At 34.4% G+C, this 18,701-nt stretch overlaps 1 protein-coding gene across 3 annotated transcripts in view; it reads left to right on the plus strand.

Moving 5' to 3' along the window:
- Window positions 1-18,701, plus strand: part of NAALADL2 (N-acetylated alpha-linked acidic dipeptidase like 2) — a 967,958-nt gene that overhangs the window by 917,629 nt on the left and 31,628 nt on the right. For all 3 annotated transcript variants that reach the window (XM_033211735.1, XM_033211737.1, XM_033211736.1), the window contains one exon: window positions 2,930-3,128. In XM_033211735.1, the coding sequence (XP_033067626.1) occupies window positions 2,930-3,128 (199 nt within the window). The remainder of the gene's footprint in view (window positions 1-2,929; window positions 3,129-18,701) is intronic.

Below are 18,701 nucleotides of genomic sequence, written 5' to 3' on the forward strand. Positions count from 1 at the left end.
GGGAAATGGCAGTGAATAAAAGACACAAACCTTTTCCTTAATAGAACCGATATTCTAGTAGGGATCCCAAGGAGCATAAAAGACCAATCATTTGAAGTCACAAAAGCTTAAGTAGGAAAGGTAACATTTCTTTCTGGTCTGATTTAAAAGAACAAGCAAGCTCTAATTGGCACAGAAATGGCTACTAGAAATCTTTGGAGCATCATTTATATATCAAAATGATTGAGTGAACATTGAAGATAGAGCTACTTTTCAATTTGTAACCTCATACCCTTGAAGTAATGCGTACGATGTGTTGTGAGTGGCTAGTTTCCACTATCAGGGTCCTTTCTGGAGCTAGTCAGTTCCTAAAACTGTCAGTTCTCTACGTCCGTACTACCATGAAAGGTAAATTCATTTAAAGCTAAATAAGGTAGAATGGTACAATTTGTCTCACTTGATTCAGTAGTAATGTGTTCGATTCTGTAATGTACGTTAGATCAGAACAGATTTTTCTTTCTTAAATGGAAGACTCTCAAGGATGTCGAACTTGTTTTTTCTGTTGTTCAGTCTTCCTAGCATAATCTAAATGTGCTGTATCCATCTTATTCTTTCCTTGTGCAGAGAGACTCCCTGGAAGTTATCTATGCATTAACTTTGCTGAACCATCAAAGTTTAGGATAAACTATTTTCATAAAATGGCATTGAGTAAGTTATTCAGGGGCTAGATTTTCCAGATGACCTAAAATACCCATTCTTGCAACCTCATTTTGTTGTGAAATCAAATGAGATAATTAATGAATGTGAAATGCACTTTGGAAACATCAAATGCCAAAACCTTGTGAACTCCTACAATTGATTTTATTCTTATTGTTAATTTCAGTGAACAGGGAGCTGCATATTAGCCTCAAGCATTATTTCTCCTTCTACCACAATTTTTAACTAGATTGTGGAATATTGAAAATTAGCAAAAATGACTATGTTCTCTAAGAACATTTCATGTAATCCTACCTGTGAATCTCTTTGTAGCCCTTATAAAACTACTTGTCTCTTTACATGCTTTTATTTGTTATCAGATTTTTTTTCTAAACATACTTTATTGAACCTACTTTGCTATTTAGTAAACAATTATTGAATTTCAACACCATGCTGGGCACTAAAGACATTGAAATGTAAAACAGTCTCCATCAAAGGAAGGTGAGAATAAAAAGTTATCATTATTTTAGAAGTTGGTAGTTCTATGACAAACATTTAATGTATCAGCTATACATATAACCTAGTTTTCCTTTTCTTAGCATATCACCTCTCTGTAATTTTTCTTAAATATGTATAGAATAATCTGAGTAGCATATTGAAATCAAGATTCTTGGCTCCGCCCCTAGAAAGAATCAATAGTTCTGGGAATCTGCATTTTCATAAGAACCAAGTATAATGGGAACTGGTAACCCTTGGATTTTACTTAAGAGAGTCCTTTTGTGATGTTTCCCTTTTGCCCAGGACTTCTCCTAGTGAAGGCCTCAGGAGGCCTCCATTCATCACACCATCTCTCTGTCTCAATGTCAGCCTTTCAAACTGCCAATTAAGGTATCCAGCTCTACCTTCCTTCATTACCTTGACTTGAAGTGATCCTCTGTAGTGATGTGCCAGTCTTGTTGAAGTCAGTTGTACCTAGTCTCCTGAGAATGATACCAGTAATTGTTGTCTCACTTAAATGCTGATTCTAATGGTGAGATACCTAGAAGAAGATGCGAGGAAATGCCCCTTTCATGACATGGTGAGAGAATGATTTTTAAAGAAAGTCTTGAATCACATCAGCTGAGAAGTGCTTACCCATAGGGAAATACTGAACAAGTATTAATCATTTAATCCTCTATAAATAAATCTATGAAGCAGGTACTATTATAACATTATTATTGCATTACTACATGAAGCAGGTACAATTATTATATTCGTTTTATAGATGAGGGCACTGAGGCTCAATAACTTTACCAATATCACATAGATACTAAGTGGTAGAGCAGAGATTTAAACTCAAATGGACTGCCTCTAGAGTTCAGTGGACAACTATACTAGTGTTGCCTTTCTCTTTGTCAAAGGTATGTCCTGTGGACCTTTGCTACCACCATTCTTTTCAGAATGACTTTTAGTAAGTTACGCTAACAATTGGAAAAGAAACAAAAACAAACACAAACCTCCAAAGTAAAACAAAACAATGCAAACACTACATAAAATAGTTTTTAGTGTATTCTTAGGTCAAAGATATATTTCAACCTCACATTTCAGGACATTTCTAACGAAAAAAGAAAAAGAACCCAATATACACATGACAACATATAGTAACATATCTCAGGTTCTCAAGAGAAAAGATCACAATTCAATTTTTATTTTCTTCCCTGAAATACAGTTTACTCTCTGGTGAACATAAATTTTTGAGCCAGAAAGATCAAACTTCTAATTCTGTCCTGTTATTTACTTGCTTGATAACCTATGACAATTTTCTGACCTTACTTAGTTCTCATCTTTTATGAAATGTGACAAGCAAGTTTTCGTCAGTATTAAAGACATAGTGCCTGGAATATAGCAATCCTTCAACAATCAGTACTGTACATATTTACCATTGTTATTATTATGAGCAGTTATAAACTTAGTTTAGTAGAATATAAAAACAAGTTTAGACAGAATGCTTTGGGCAAAATAAATATATTCTCAAAGTTTACTTGATACTGAATCTTTTTCCTTGCACAGGTAAGGTTCAAATACATATACCCTTGCTTTTGTCAAGTGACAAAAAAAAAAAAAAAAGAGAGAGAGAGAGAGAACTGTCAATGACAATTTCCTCTTCCTTCTTCAGTGGTCTGTCTGGTTTATCACTTAGAGTCCTGATGGGAAAATGCTTAATTTGCTCCCGTGAGAATGTCTCTTCTGAGATGGGCTCATTTATCTTCTCCAGGTGATCAACCCAACACTCATCAACTGTTAGCCATGGCGTCACGCCTGCGGGAGAGTGCTGAACTTTTTCAGTCTGATGAGATGCGACCTGCTAATGATCCCAAGGAGAGAGCATCCAGCCGCATCCGGATGCTGAATGACATTCTCCAAGACATGGAGAAAAGCTTTCTGGTGAAGCAGGCGCCACCAGGTTTTTATAGGTAGGATGCATGTCTCAAAAATTATATTTTTTGCCCTAAATTAAATGTTTACGTTTAACTTTCAGAATATATATCTTCTATGAACATAACAGTATTTAAAAGGAAACTATAAAGCAGTTACTCATTTGAGGAACTTCCCCCCCAAAAGAAAAATTAAACTGCAGAAATATAAAATTACAGAAACTTGGCTTCGCAGTAGCACAGAGAAAATGAGTAAGAATTGTCTTACATTAATTTCAATATGAGTCAAATATGATACGGCCAATGAAAAAGCAAATAGAATTATAGGTTGCACTGAGAGAAATGTACTTTCTTGACTAGATCGGGGAATAGACCCATGCTATTTTTTCCTATGAAGATCCCATCTAGATTAATGTATTTAATCCTGGAAACTACATTTTTATGTTGGCTTTCAATAAGTTTAATATTTAGGAGAAAGCGGGATTTAGATGGATATTGAAACAACTGAAGAATTAGGCTTGTTTGGTTGGAGAGTCACATGGAATGCCCTCTGAAAACATTAACAATTATATGGAAGGGAGATTAGATACAGATTCAGAGAATACTATAAGTACAATATGGCTTTGTTTTTGAAGTTCCTTATATAGTAGAAGATAAATGAAGAAAACATGAAGTTTAAAAGATTATGGTACCCATCAATCATCATAAAACCACGTCATTATAACCACAATGAGAAACCATCTTACACCAGTCAGAATGATTATTATTAAAAAGTCAAAAAATAACAGATGGCGAGAAAGCGGAGAAAAAGTAATGCTTATACACTGTTGGTAGGAATGTAAATTGGTATAGCCTTTATATATACTTGGAAAACAGTATGAGATTCCTCAAACAACTAAAAATAGAATTACCTTTCAACCCAGAGAGCTAATTTCTGGATATCTACCCAAAGGGAAACAATTTTTTATATCAAAAAGATACTTGCATTCATACGTTTATCACAGGACTAGTCACAATGGTGAAGTTATAGAATCAACCTGAGTGTCTATCAACATATGATTGGATTTAAAAATTTGGTATAGGTACTCTATGGAATACTAAGCAGTCATCAAAAGGAATGAAATCATGTCTTTTGCAGCAACATGGATAGAGCTGGAGTCCACTATCCTAAGTGAAATAACTCTGAAACAGAAAATCAGATACCACATGTGCTCACACATGAGTTGGAGATCAATAATAGATACAGATGGAATATACAGAGAGAAACAGGCACTGGAAACTGCAAAAGAGGGAGAGTTGAAAAGTCACATACTGGATACACTGTTCACTATTTGGGTGATGGGTACACTAGAAGCCCAAACTTCACCATTACATAATATGTCCATGTAACAAACCGGCACATGTACCTCCTGAATCTCTACACTTTTTAGAAAAAGATTATGGCATATTTAAACAGTTTTTACTTAACTGATAATTCTATGAGACACAACATATAAATACATACTCTTCTGTTTAATACATACATATGTAATGTATTATATGACACATTTAGTGTATGTATATGTGTATATATAGTATACATATGTATATATTTGTGTATATATATTTTATATATGTGTATATGTGGGTATGTGTATGTATGTATGTATAATTTTATGTAGTGTGGAAGTCTAAATTTGTGGCCCTTTAAGAATGAAAGTTCTGGCCTAAACAGTCCTCCTACTCCATTCTTTCCCCAGTATCTCTTTGCCTCCTGCTTCTTCTCATGATATACCCTGGTCTAGACATACTATGTATAAACAAAGGTTTTAACTAGGACTAAATAACTGATGTACAGGTATAGAAATCTTAATTACATATGAGAAAAAAGTAAAAGAATAAATGTTTTGCTATTATAAAGCAGCAAAAGCCTTATCACTGCAGACATTAAACAATAGGCTGGGTGGCCCTAAGCACCTGAATATTTGGACCACATGAGGTTTAAGGTGCCCATTAGTACTAAAGTTCTGTGACCTCACATGTCACTTAATCTTTCAACATCTTAATTTCTGTATCTATAAAAGGAGATGGTGGAATGAGACTCCTTTAAATAAAAGACGTTTTTAAAGCCTGGTATTTGATAATTTTCCTTTATGATTTTAAACTCATAAAGGTATGAGTTTAAAGATATAGTTAAGACACTTTGTAAGCTCCTTGTATTTTTTTAAGCATCAGCATTTTTTAAGCTGTCACCTTAAGTTACCTTCCCTGATGAGGTACATTCTAGTGGTGGTAATGGGGAAACAGAATGAACAAAGTAATTAAATAAATATAATGCTAGATGTAATAATTACTGAGGAGAAAAATGAAACCACATTATTAAATCTAGCATTATTAGAAAGTCATAAAGTAGATAACTTAGGTTTTTAAAATATATTTTGTAAATTATTCTATTTACTTTTAAGAAAAATTCAGAAATTATTACAAATTATACGGAAAGAACATAGTTTTGTATAACATAGAAAGCTTTCCCCATTTGTCTTTTTTGGCACTTGCACTGGAAATGGAAGACCCTTCTATGTTTTAAATTATGCATCTGGTAAACTTTTTATTATCCTTTCAAAAATGTTTATGAACTCAATTTACTTGATCATGCATTTTGAGTAGAAAAGTAGATATTTGTCTGCCCCGAGTTAAAAATGATTAAACATTTTTTTCCTGTTAGTAATGTAATTACATATACCTTGTGTTATCATTATGCAAGACTCAAAGTGTTGATTATAATAATGTGCTAACTCATATAACAAACTTTAGGAGTGAAAGTTTTTGGTTCACTATTTGAAATTGTGCTAAACTATTACTATAGTTATTGAAGGGATACATGTCTGCCTTTCTTTTCCTTAGCTCTATTAATTCATGTTAATTTATTGATTTATATATATTAATTTATGTGTGTATACATATATATACTATAACAGTGTAAATAGATTACTTTCATTTAGATGTATCTGACTGACCTTTATCTCAAAATTGTCACAAATTTGTGCTTCATTTATAAAATACATAACAAATCATCCTACTTCATGTTTTTTCTTGATAGCTAATTCACATTTCTAAAAATTATTGATGCAAACATTTCAAAATTACAATAGGATTTCCACTCTCAATGCTTATAAGCACATTCTCAATGGGGAAAGAAATATTCAAAGTAAAAATTTGAGTTGAAGCAAATGAAAAGTAGATTGATTATTTATAGCGATAATTATATAGAGATAAAATAAAATTGTTAATTATATTGTACAAAAGAACATTTGGTGAACAGGGTTCAATTTCTTTTTAATGTTAAACAGTCTTTAGAGATGTTATTCACTTAAGAATCTCACTCTTTAACCCATTGGACATACAGAATTCTCATCTAACACACAAGAAAGAAGTGAAAAATGATTGCATTTTAAGAAGGTTCTTGACGGAACTTTACTGTATAAAGCCAAATACTTGACTTTGCATTTAGATCATGTCCCAAAAAATATCATCTCAATAAAAGTGCCACTAAACATTGGAGAATATTATTTTTGGAATATGCAGAATAATATTTCCAATAATCTGGAAACAGAGGATTCAAAGATTTTGAATCCTATGATGTTGCATCTAAAGCTGGCTCCTCATTGAATGCTGCTCTCTGCAATACTGCTGGAAACTGGCAATATAAGATCCCTACCTTCAAGGAGTTTAATTTAATTCAAGAGCTAAAATACATAAATTATATATCAAATACAGGTAGAGAATACTTACTCAAAGTACCCAATGAATACTACAGCCAAGAAGTACTTTTGTGATTCAGTGAAGAGAGAAAGTATTGTCTTGTGGTAGTCAAGAAATACATTTTTTTTTTTTTTTTTTTTTTTTTTTGAAATGGAGTCTCTCTGTCACCCAGGCTGGAGTGCAGTGAAGCGATCTTGGCTCACCGCTACCTCTGCCTCCTGGGTTCAAGAGATTCTCCTGCCTCAGCCTCCAGAGTAGTTGGGATTACAGGCACATGCCAATATGCCTGGCTAATTTTTGTATTTTTAGTAGACACAGGTTTTTCACTATGTTGGCCAGGCTGGTCTCAAACTCCTGACCTCGTGATCCACCCGCTTCAGCCTCCCAAAGTGCTGGGATTCCAGGCGTGAGCCGCCATGCCCAGACACAGAAGACTTTATAGGGAAAGAGAAAGATGTATTTGGGCTTGAGGGAATGATAGTATGCCCATTAAATTAAGGTGCATTTCCAGGATGACAGTTTGAAGAAAGACACAAAGGAGAAGTTGTGTGTGGTGTGCTCAAGAGTGAAGTACAAAAGGTAGACTAGTTTGAATGGTTATTGGTTCATGGTTATGCAAAGGTAGGTAAGATCAAGTTGTGGAGTCCCTTAAATGTTCTGTTGAGAGGTTTGGGCTTTATTTTTCAAGGACACAGAAAAGCCATGGAGAAATATGTGTTGTTAGGAGGATTTATCTGGTGTTCCTGAGAGGGTGCACTGGAGTCAGGAGAGAGCAGAAACCTTTAGGAAGAATATGGGAGTAGCAAAGGCATGGGGTGAAAAGAACACGATTCGCCATGTTGGTATCAGGAATGAAGAGCCAAGGGCCAATTTAGGAGGTGATGTTTACGAAGAATTGGTTAATTTAGTGATTGTGTGGCTCTAAGAATCTCGTTGCAGATTGATTTTAGAATTTCTCTAGGTCTAGGTGGGAAAAGAGGATTGAATACTGGAAAGGGCCTCTTCTCTGCCCCATTTATCTAGCCAGTTAGGTAAAGCACTCTGTGTCTACATGTAATTATATGAAGATCTGTGGATAAAGATAATTTCTAAAGTCATTTCCAGCTCTACAGACTATTAAGTCTCACAACCTCTGTTTTCAAGGGGACATCTAATTCTGAGTGAAGGGAGAGGGAAAGGGCACCGGGATAGACTGCAAACCCATAAATGAAAAAGCTGTGAAGTACGTTGGAAGTACTGAACTTGGTCAGTAGTGGGGAGCCAGTAAAACAATATCTATGTTCAGGGACCACGTCAGTGAAAGTATGTTGAAAATTACAAAGCGTCACGAAAATATCACTACTATCAAATTCGGCAGTGTAAAATTTGACTTGTTGCTCTTGAGTAGACAGGGGATTCTGTATTTTCTTAAGAATTCTAAATCTTCTATCTCATTCCTTCCTTTACTGTCATTCCAGTAGGCAGTGCTCTACCACTCCTGGGTACTGTGTGTGTCTGGAGAGATCTCTGGGCATCTGCGTTTTGCCATTGGATCCTTTTTTGTTCCCTGTAGTTTTTACTCTACAAAAGCAGAGCAAGGAGTCTGACCTGGTAAATCTGTGCATTCCCACTATAAAAAGCTTTTATTAAACAAATTGATAGTCTTTATTTTTTAAAGCAGGTTTAGGCTTAGAAAATAATTGAGCAGAAAGTACGGAATTCTCGTATGACTCCTCAGCATCCCGTCTTCCTAGACACAGTTATCCCAATTGTTAATATCTTGTGTTGATATATTTGTTACTATGAGCCAATCTTGATACAACATTGGTGAATAGATACAAACTAAAATGAATAGTTTAATACCAGGGTTCACTCTTCAGGTTGTACATTCTTTGGGCTTTGACAAATGTATAATAATATGTACCCACTGTTGCAGGTCACATACAATAGTTTTACTTCCCTAAAATCTCTTGTGCTCCACCTATTCATTCCTTCCTACTGAACCTCTGGCAACCACTGATATTTTCACTGCCTCCATAGCTTTGCCTTTTCCAGAATGTCACATATTTGGAATAGTACAGCATGCAAACTTATTGGATTGGCTACTTTCACTTAGCAATATGCAGTGCATTTTCTCCATGTTCATTTCTTTTTATCACTGAGTAGTATTCCATTGTATAGCTATACCAGTTTGTTTATTCATTTATCTATTCAAGGGCATTTTTGTTGCTTTCAAGTTTTGGCAGTTGTGAATAAAGTGGCTGTACATATTTTGGTGCAGGCTTTTTTGTGGGCATACATTTCAATTTATTTCAGCAGATACTAAAGTGTGCAATTGCTGGATAATGTGGTAAGCCTATGTTTAGTTTTGTAGGAAACTGCCAAACTGTCTTTCAAACTGGCTGTACCATTTTTCATGCCCACCAATAGTCAATGAAACTTTCTGTCGCTCCACATCTTCATCTGCATTTGTGTCACTGTTTTGGATTTTAGCTATTCTAATAGATGTATGTTGATATTTCATTGTTGTTTGAATCTGCAGTTCCCCAACGGTATATGATGTTGTGCATCTTTTCATATGCTTATTTGCCATCTATATATTTTATTTGATGTGGTATCTGTTCAGCTCTTTTGCCCATTTTTAAAATTGTGGGGTTTTTTTCTTATTGTTGAGTTTTCAGGCATATTTTTATACTTTGGACACCAGTCCTCCATTAGATACATGTTTTGCAAAAGATTTTCTCTCAGACTATGGCTTATCTTTTCACTCTCTTAACAGCGCCTTTTGCAGAGCAGAAGTTGTTAATTTTAATGAAATTTGAAAATTAAATTATAATTTTAATAAAAGTCAGTTTACCAAATTTTCTTTCCTGTGCTTTTTGTATCATACTTCAAAAGTTATTGTCAAACCCAAGGTCACTCAGATTTTATCTTATATTATCTTCTAGAAGTTTTGTAGTATTGCATTTTACATTTAGTCCTCTGATCCATTCTGAGTTAATTTTCATGAAAAGGATAAGGTCTGTGTTTCAATTCTTTTTTTTTTTTTTTTTTGCATATAAATGTCCGGTTGTTCCAGCATTGTTTGTTAAGACTCTCCTTTCTCTGTTGAATTGCTTTTTGTCATACAATATAGTTTTAATATTGCTTTTTGTGATAAGCATCTCACTTGTTCACATTAGAATAGCTTTCAAAATTAAGAATACCAAATAACAATGATATTATAAGAGAGCACTAGACTTGGGATCTTTAAAAGTAGGAAGAGATTTGAGATGAAAATTTGTCTTTTTCTTCTTAAATGGTCTGCAGCAAGATAATTAGCATTTCTGAGCATCAGTTTTTCATCTCTAAAACAGATCTCAAAAGATTATTAATACTTCAGACTCTGATAATGTTCTCATTTCCAAAGCTCCCCCATATCACTATTAACCAAGGGAGACATATTTAAAAATTAGGTGACACCAGTTCTCTTTTCCCAGAATCACAGCAGTGAAGTATTTCCTTTAAGTTTAATTTTCAATATATTGTCCTTCCCTTTATTAAACCTTTGCTTATTGCCTGCCAATTGAGGGGTTGCAACCTCTCATAGAAAATAGAGTTTGAGGAGTGACATTAAATATACAGTTAAGAAAAGAGTAAATAAAATATCTAAGTAGCACTAGCTTCTAAAATAAATCTTGGGTCTTTAAATGACAAACCTTTTCTAGTAGAAAAGACTTCTATCAAATCACTTTCTTTAGGTGTTTGGGGAGTACTGTTGTATAAGCATCATGGTCTTCTGGGGCATATTCTCCTACATGTTTTAAGTTTTGACATTTAAACTACTTTTTAGATTTTGGAACCAACCATTTTGTGGTTGAAATGTAATATCTTTTTAAAAAGTGCATCTTCTTAGCTTATTTTAGCCAATTTCAGCAAGATTTCCAGCCTTATCACAAATTACTCCAGTGTTTAAGGGTATGAGTCCTTGAGGTTACTGTTGTGCCTCTATCTCCTTTCTTCACTCACCCACACACTAGCTTACATAGTCTTAAAATGAGGGCACCCATACACTAGCTTACATAGTCTTAAAATAATTATTGCCCTCTCTTTTATTTAAAGTGATTGCATTAAACTGAACAGAAACAGAAAGATCTTTGATTTTAATCTTTTAGTATACAAATAGAAAGCCATGGGATTTGAAAACTGCTCCCAACAAAAATATAATGACAAAGGATTTCTACTAATATGCTGCTAATAATATGTGTGTCAGGTATATGAACATGACCCCACATTTATGCATTAAGATGACACATCTCCATAAAATCTCATCTTTATTCTCTCTCCACATTTAAAGAGATAGCAGTTAAACAGTAATAAGGGTTTCCTTTCTTCCCCATTCTGACACACACATACACACACACACACACTGCTGCATTACTGTGGTAAGATAGGTTTATCGGGAAATTTTACAAAAGGAGAGGTAATTTGGTGTGGCTTTGGAAAAGAGAATCAGAGATTCACTCTTTCATTTGTGTTAATCTGAAAGGCGTGATAAATCAAGAAAGCAAACATGAGCTAGTGTCTAATTCTGACTGCTAGATAGAAATAGGACTCAGGAAAAGTGAACATCCTCCAACACCACCATTGGAGACGAATTAAAGTCGAATTATTATATTTAAAACAAAACTATTGATTATGGTCTAGTATCCCATTGTTATTTTTTATGTATGGTATTTCAGCTACATCTTGGCTAAGCAGACTACAGGGACTATCTAAGTAAATATACGTACATTATTCTTTCTTTGGGAAAACACTTCTGAGTTCCAACAATGGCCATAATCAGGAGTTTGGGGAGCACAGCCCATTTGTAATTTGAGGGACAATACATGTATGTGTATATACATCTGCATGCCTTGTGTATCTCTGGCATTGTGTCCTTATGGAAGATGTCACAGCAGGTTCATAATAGAGGAAATTATTTCAGAGATTGCCAGAATGACCCTGTGGAAGTTCAGGGGACCATTTCAAGCTAATCCTAGCCAAGACCATTTTTTTTGTTGTTAGCATCCTTGAAAGCAGAAAAATAGCAATGTAAATGTCAAGATGCTTCTGCCTTTAACCAAGAATAAACAAAGAAAGCAATCCACTAAAAGTATTTTTCAAACACATAAGCTCCCAAAACTTTGCTTTTGAAAGATGTTAGAATCGGTTTATACTTAGGCAAACAATGACATGAGACAGAAGTATTAAAAAGCCACATTTCTCAGGTATTATACGATTAATTTCCATCTACATATTCAGTACATACGTAAAATTAAGAGGTTGAAACCCAACCCCCCCCATCACTTCAGAATAACAATGATCTCATTATACAGTTTTCATGGTGTTTTAATTAGAGTTAGTTATATAAGTCCCAATAGAACCTCATGTTCCGTGTTTGATTAGGATAATGACTACTTTGTTCGGTTTGTACTTTCTTTTAGTGAGGTGTGGGTGGTCTGAACGGAACTAAAACCCCAGCATTGTTTCTCTTGTCATTAATTCTATCAGCAATGCCTCTGATTTCTTTAGACTATGAAAAATAACTAGTGATTAAGAATTACCATAATGCTTTTAACATATTTTAATAGCGACCACTTGCACAAAAGAATCTGTGTATGAATACAAAATTTTATAATCTACACAATGACAATGTAAAATTTCCAAAAGAAGGTTGAAGACCTGGCTCATATACAAAATCTTTGTAACGTTGATCATTATATACATTTCCTTTTACCCGTTTATGAATAAATACATACATTAGTTTTATAATTATGTATCCTTTCATATTTTTAAAGTTTCCACTTCTAAAAGGAGCAAAAAAGCTCCCAAACTTTAAGAAAAATCAGATTAATATACTGAAATTCAAGCCTCATTTTTTTCAATCACTCATTTTGTCAATATTAAAACAAAGAACATATCCCATTTTAACAGACAGCATTCAAACACAATTTAACTAGACATTTAACAACTTGTTTTAAAAATTTCAATTGACAATGAAATAAGAGTAATTAGTCTAAGATCCAGTCTGCTAGTATCAAAATAGTAATCCTTTTGTGTATAACTGTTTGGGTTTTATAAAAATGTTTCTTTCAGTTTTAAGGTACATCCTCATTTAAAGTGAGAAAAAAATTACTGTTGTCATATTTGCAAGTCAAGACCCATTGCCAGTCTGACAGTGAGTTGTGACTTGATGGTACATTGAATAATTAAGACTAGCAATAACAACAGTACTTTCTATAGAGGATGATTTGTTTATACCAGGCACTGTGCTACACATTTTTCATGTATTATTTGTAACACTTCTAATAATTCTGCCAGATTAGTCTTATTATTCCCTTTATACATATAAGAAAACCAAGACTTAGAAAAGTTAACATGTGGCAGAAATGGGATTCAAACCTAGTTTGTTTTCTTTAAAACCACTACTCTTTCTGCTAGACAATACGGCATACATTTGATCCAAATTATCCCTAGTTTGCTCAGATATCACCAATAAATTTAATTAGATGTTAGTGTTAATATAGCCAAATGTGTATAAATTAAGTTTTCCACATTTCAGAATTACATCCCTAACCTTGATAGTGACAAAATTGCATCTGTGAGACACCAAATTTATCCCTATGTCTGGAAAACACATATGCCTTATTGTCCTAAATCAGTAACATTATCTTGTCTCAAAATAGTGTCTATCCCTTTGTGTCTCTGTAAATCTTAGATGTAATTTAAAAAGTAGGCATATTTCTCTGCCAAATCTCATATACTATAATTAAAAATGTTTTTACGTAAGTAACAATATAGTATAGAGGAGGGCTCAGTAGACTGGGAACTTGAGAGTTGTGGGCTGAAGACACAAAAGACTCCAGAATAAGTCTCTTAACTTCCATGACATTTACTCTCTAATCAATTAGGTAAGAAGAGATAAACTAGTGAATCTCTAAGATAATGAAAATATTAGTTGAGGAAGTGTTCATAACTAATACAAATTGACTTCCATATTTTTAAATGCATTTCAGGGAAATAATTATTTCAATGGGGGAAGAAAAATAATGAAATCTAGGTTCGCTATGAAGCCATGTTAGACATTTTAGCATTTGTTTCTCTCTCCTTTATTTTATCTGCTATTTTATTTTATTTTATGGGTATACATATCTTTCTGATTTAATATGATCCAAAGAGAATTAAGAGAAAGGATCATGCTGAGTATTTTCTTTGTTCTGAAGCACCTGAAACCTCATTTTGCTACATAAAGAAACTGAAGTTTCCAATTGCTGTGTAAATCATGTGTTTAGTAGATGAAATGCTCAGGGATCATTTTGCACTTGACATTTTCTAGATTACGAGTAGCAAAATTTTCTTCTTATAATAAGAAAGTAGATCTGTAAGCCACACATGGAGCAAGTATGGCATATTGAGATGATACACAAGGAAAGGACAGGGAGCCAATAGGCATGATTCTATAAAGCACATATTTAGTCCTGTACACCATCCCCAGTGGAATCCTTTGTTCAAATGAAAGCTTACATGAGCTACACTAGTTGACAAGGAAAGGAACATGAATGTTGCCTCTGTTTCCACAGTCACCCAAAGGAGTACCTGGTTTGCCAGCCACTACACTTGATTGTGCTGCTTAACCAGGCCTTTCTTGTTTCCAAGCCATCTCTCTCTCCGCATACTCCCAGGGGCTCCGTATACAGTTTTTTGATCTATCAGATTACTCATCCAGTTTGGTATTTTCCCTATGGTGTTGGTAAGGGCTCTGAAGTTCAGAAAAATTACTTTCTCTTTTCTTCAAAGTTACCAGAGATGGTAAATTACATAAATTAGTTAAGGAATAGAACCTGGTTGCAGTCATTCTGAATTTTATTTTAAAAAACAAATTCAGTCAGGCATTTGTTTTTGACAAACAAAAGTGGCTCACACCTGTAATCTTGACACTTCGGGAGGCAGAGGCTGGAAGATCTCTTGAGGTCGGGAATTTGAGACCAGCACGGCTAACATGGCGAAACCCCATCTGTACCAAAAATACAAAAACTTTGCTGTGCATGGTAGTGCGCCCCTGTAGTCCCAGCTGCTCCCGAGGCTGAGACAGGAGAATCACTTGAACCTGGGAGGAGGAGGTTGCAGTGAACTGAGATTGCTCCACAGCACTCCAGCCTGGGCGATAGAATGAGACTTTGTCTCAAAAATAAAAATAAAAAAAAAAAATTGTAGTAGCTTCACAGACTAGAGTGGTATAAAAAGAAGATTTAAAACAGAGTTTGAATAAAATGGTCATATTGTGAGCCAAAAGAGAAGCAGAATATATTTTATCTTACACATACAAAAATGGATATTTAATACTTTGCTGTTACTCCTCTCTAGACTATAAGATTAATGCCTATGGCTTGGGTGATATTTTGTTTCTTGCATTTCCTGATTCTCTTTTTAATCTTACTACCTTTCTTACCTGTAAGTTAGAATTTGATGTCACTTTTTCAAAATACTTATCTAAAATTACTACTGATTCCATTATACTTATCAATTCATATGCTTATGAATTAATATGCATATGCAAAACTATACCAGGCACTGAGAATACAATGCTCAAAAATATAAATATCAACCTTACCCTTCGGGACTTTACTTTCTGTTGGGAAGAAACAGAAAATAAGCAGACAAAAGAACAAATAAATATGTAATCACAAACTTTACAATTGTCTTGAAGGAAAGAAACATCACCTTTTCCTTTAAGGTAGCTAAATAGATTTGGGGGAGTAACTTGGGCCGAGACTGAAAAATTAAACAAGGGCCTAGAGGCCACAGAGAGGGGTTAAGTCTTATTTTCAGGACCTTTAATATCTGATTATAGGTAGATTATAACATACTTTTTGTCTATTTATGTGTAATCTTCATCATGTATTCTGTGTATCGCTGATTGCTACATAGAAAACAGATTTTAGAGGTAATGGAAGAAATGGAAAAATTAGCACTGATGTGCTCTTTTAATCATCTAGGCATGTCAGTCAGGATTTTCCAGAGAAACGGAACAATAGGACAATAAAAGATTGCATATATATGTGTGTGTGCATGTGTGTGTGTGTGTCCCTATGTGTGTGTCTCTGTGTGTGTCTGTGTGTAATTTTAAGGAATTGGCTCATATGATTGAGGAGGTTGGCAAGTGTGAAATCTATGGATAAGGAAGGCTGACAACTCAGGGAAGAGTTGATGTTATAGTCTTGACTCCAATATCTGTAGGCAGGCTGTAGCAGGCTATAAATTTACTTAGAATTTCTATATTATATTAATAGTCCAAGGCAGAGTTCTTTTTTCTTCGGGATACCTCATTTTTTGCTTTTGAGGCCTCCAACTGATGAGATGAAGCCTACCCACATTATCAAGGGTAATCTCCTTTACTTAAAGTCAACTGATTGTAAATCTTAATTGCATCCGTAAGACACCTTCACAGCAACATATGGACTAGTGTTTGAACAAACAACTGGGCAGTATTGCCTCACTACATTGACACGTAAAATTAATCATCACAGAGATCATGTTGGTGGAAACGCAAATATAGAGAAGATTAATTTGTAACATTTTGGACGTATAATCTACAAAAACTTGGTGATGGATTAGATATGAGGATAAAGATGTGGGAAGAAATCAAGAATAACAGGTCTTTCCCATGAGGAGTGGGTTTTAACAGCTATGATGTAGAAAGAATGAATCTTTTCTAAATGGGATTCTGCTGACTTCAGCTCAAATAATATGATTGACAAGGCAAGATTAATTTTGTTATGCACTTTAAATGACTAAATGATCTTGAGAAGAAATTCTGTTTGTATCTGTCTAGTTATATTTGGCTAATCCTAATGTAGACTAAAAATTTGCCTTGCCTTCTCTTTCTCATCCAAAATAATTACATGCAAATAGTAATCTAGTCTTTATGCAATAATGTGAAATGGGAGGAAACATAGCCAAATATTTCTGGAAGGGATAGCCTTCAACTGTGCCAGGTACAGTGCCTCCAATTCTTTTATTGCTAATCATAGTAGGTCTCATCTTCTAATCAAAGCTTACATATGCTACACCAGGGAGTTTGGATGATATGCTAACTCAATCTAATTTTACACAATATAATTCAAAAGCCAATAAAATGTAGCCTTGTCAGACACAAAAGTTTTACGGGGAAGAATGTAATGTAGGCACCAAATGTTAAGTATCCTCTCTACAGGTGGTTTGTACATTTCCTGTGTTTCCAATTTCTCTTTTCTTTTCTTACCATGAAATTAAATAGAGAACTTTGAACAATGAAATAACAGGCATTTTTTCAAAGCTGATTCATAATGCCATCTTTTTTCCTAAAATAGAATATCAAATAGGTGAATAGAAAGTCATTTCAGACACGGAGAGTTAAGAATTAAAAATGTAGTAAAATATTTTTCTAGATTAACTACTAGAGATTGATGAGTACTTATGCTTCATTTTACTTCAGAAAATGTTTGCCCTTTTATTTTATACGTTTATTATTATAAGTCACAATTGAAAGACTTGATAATCCATAAAATCATATTTTCCAAAGTCAAATTATTAATTTTGCATACAATTTTGATTAGGTTTAGACAGGTTCCATTTATCTTAACTCATTAGTGTTATGTTAGTAGATTTTCTATGTAGATTAAACTTTCTCTGAGTAAATCAAAAGTTTTGTGATTCTCATTTTACTTACTTCATAAAATTGTAATATCTATTATGTAAAAGGCATAACCTAAATGTATTAGTTTCCTGTGGCTTTCATAACAAATTGCCATAAATTAGGTGACTTAAAACAACAGAAATTTATTCCCTTCCAGTTCTGGAGGCCAGAAGTCTGAAATCAAGAGGTCAGCAGGGCCACATTTTCTCTGGCTCTAAGGGAGAATCCATTTCCTGTGACTGTGGCATTCCCTTGTTTGTGACCATATCACTCCAATCTCTGCCTCAGTCTTCACATGGCCTTCTCTTCTTTGTGTATCTATTTAATCTCTCCCCATCTCTCTTTTACAAGGAGACTTGTGATGGGATTTAGGGCTCATTCGTATAATACAGGATAATCTCCTTATATCGAAATCTGTAATCACATCTGTATTAGTCTGTTCTCATACTGCTAACAAAGACATACCTGAGACTGGGTAATTTATAAGGAAAGAGGTTTAATGATTCACAGGCCAGAATGGCTGCGGAGGCCTCTGGAAACTTACACATAGCAACAGCAAGAAGGGCTGAGCAAAAGAGGGAAAAGACCCTTATAGAACCATCAGATCTCCTGAGAACTCACTCACATCATGAGAACAGCAAGAGTGAACCGCCCCCAAGATTCAATTACCCTCCACTGGGTCCCTCCCAAGACACATGGGGATTATGGGAACTATAATTCAAGATGAGATTTTGGTGGGGACACAGCCAAACCATATCAACATCTGCAAAGACACTTTTAGCAAATAAGGTAACATTTATAGGTCCTAGAGATTTAAATCTGGACATATCTTTGCAGTCACCATTCAGCTCACTGCACCAGATAGTACAAGGCATATGAGTGTAGATTAGACAGTGACTTTCTTCTGAATAGATGTGCCAGTTTGTTAAGCTTTATTTTGTTGTTGTTGTTGCAATCGCTTCGGACTAGGATTCTACAAACTGCATTTTCACTTTGCCGGTTGACTCCCTGATAAACTCTAATAAGAAGCACTAAAAGAAAGCTGGAAGCCAGAGGGAGTAAGAAAAGATGCTTCTTTCTATTTACAATTTGTTCCTGTTTTAGCTTTCTTTTCCTGTCATTGTCACCCTAACAATGCTTCTTCACCTAAGTAGAGACAATTCATTCTAGTAGTAGAAGTTAATACTGATTTTCAC

The sequence above is a fragment of the Trachypithecus francoisi genome, unplaced genomic scaffold (assembly GCF_009764315.1).
Source record: "Trachypithecus francoisi isolate TF-2019V2 unplaced genomic scaffold, Tfra_2.0 Lachesis_group0, whole genome shotgun sequence".
NCBI classification, from domain to species: domain Eukaryota; kingdom Metazoa; phylum Chordata; class Mammalia; order Primates; family Cercopithecidae; genus Trachypithecus; species Trachypithecus francoisi.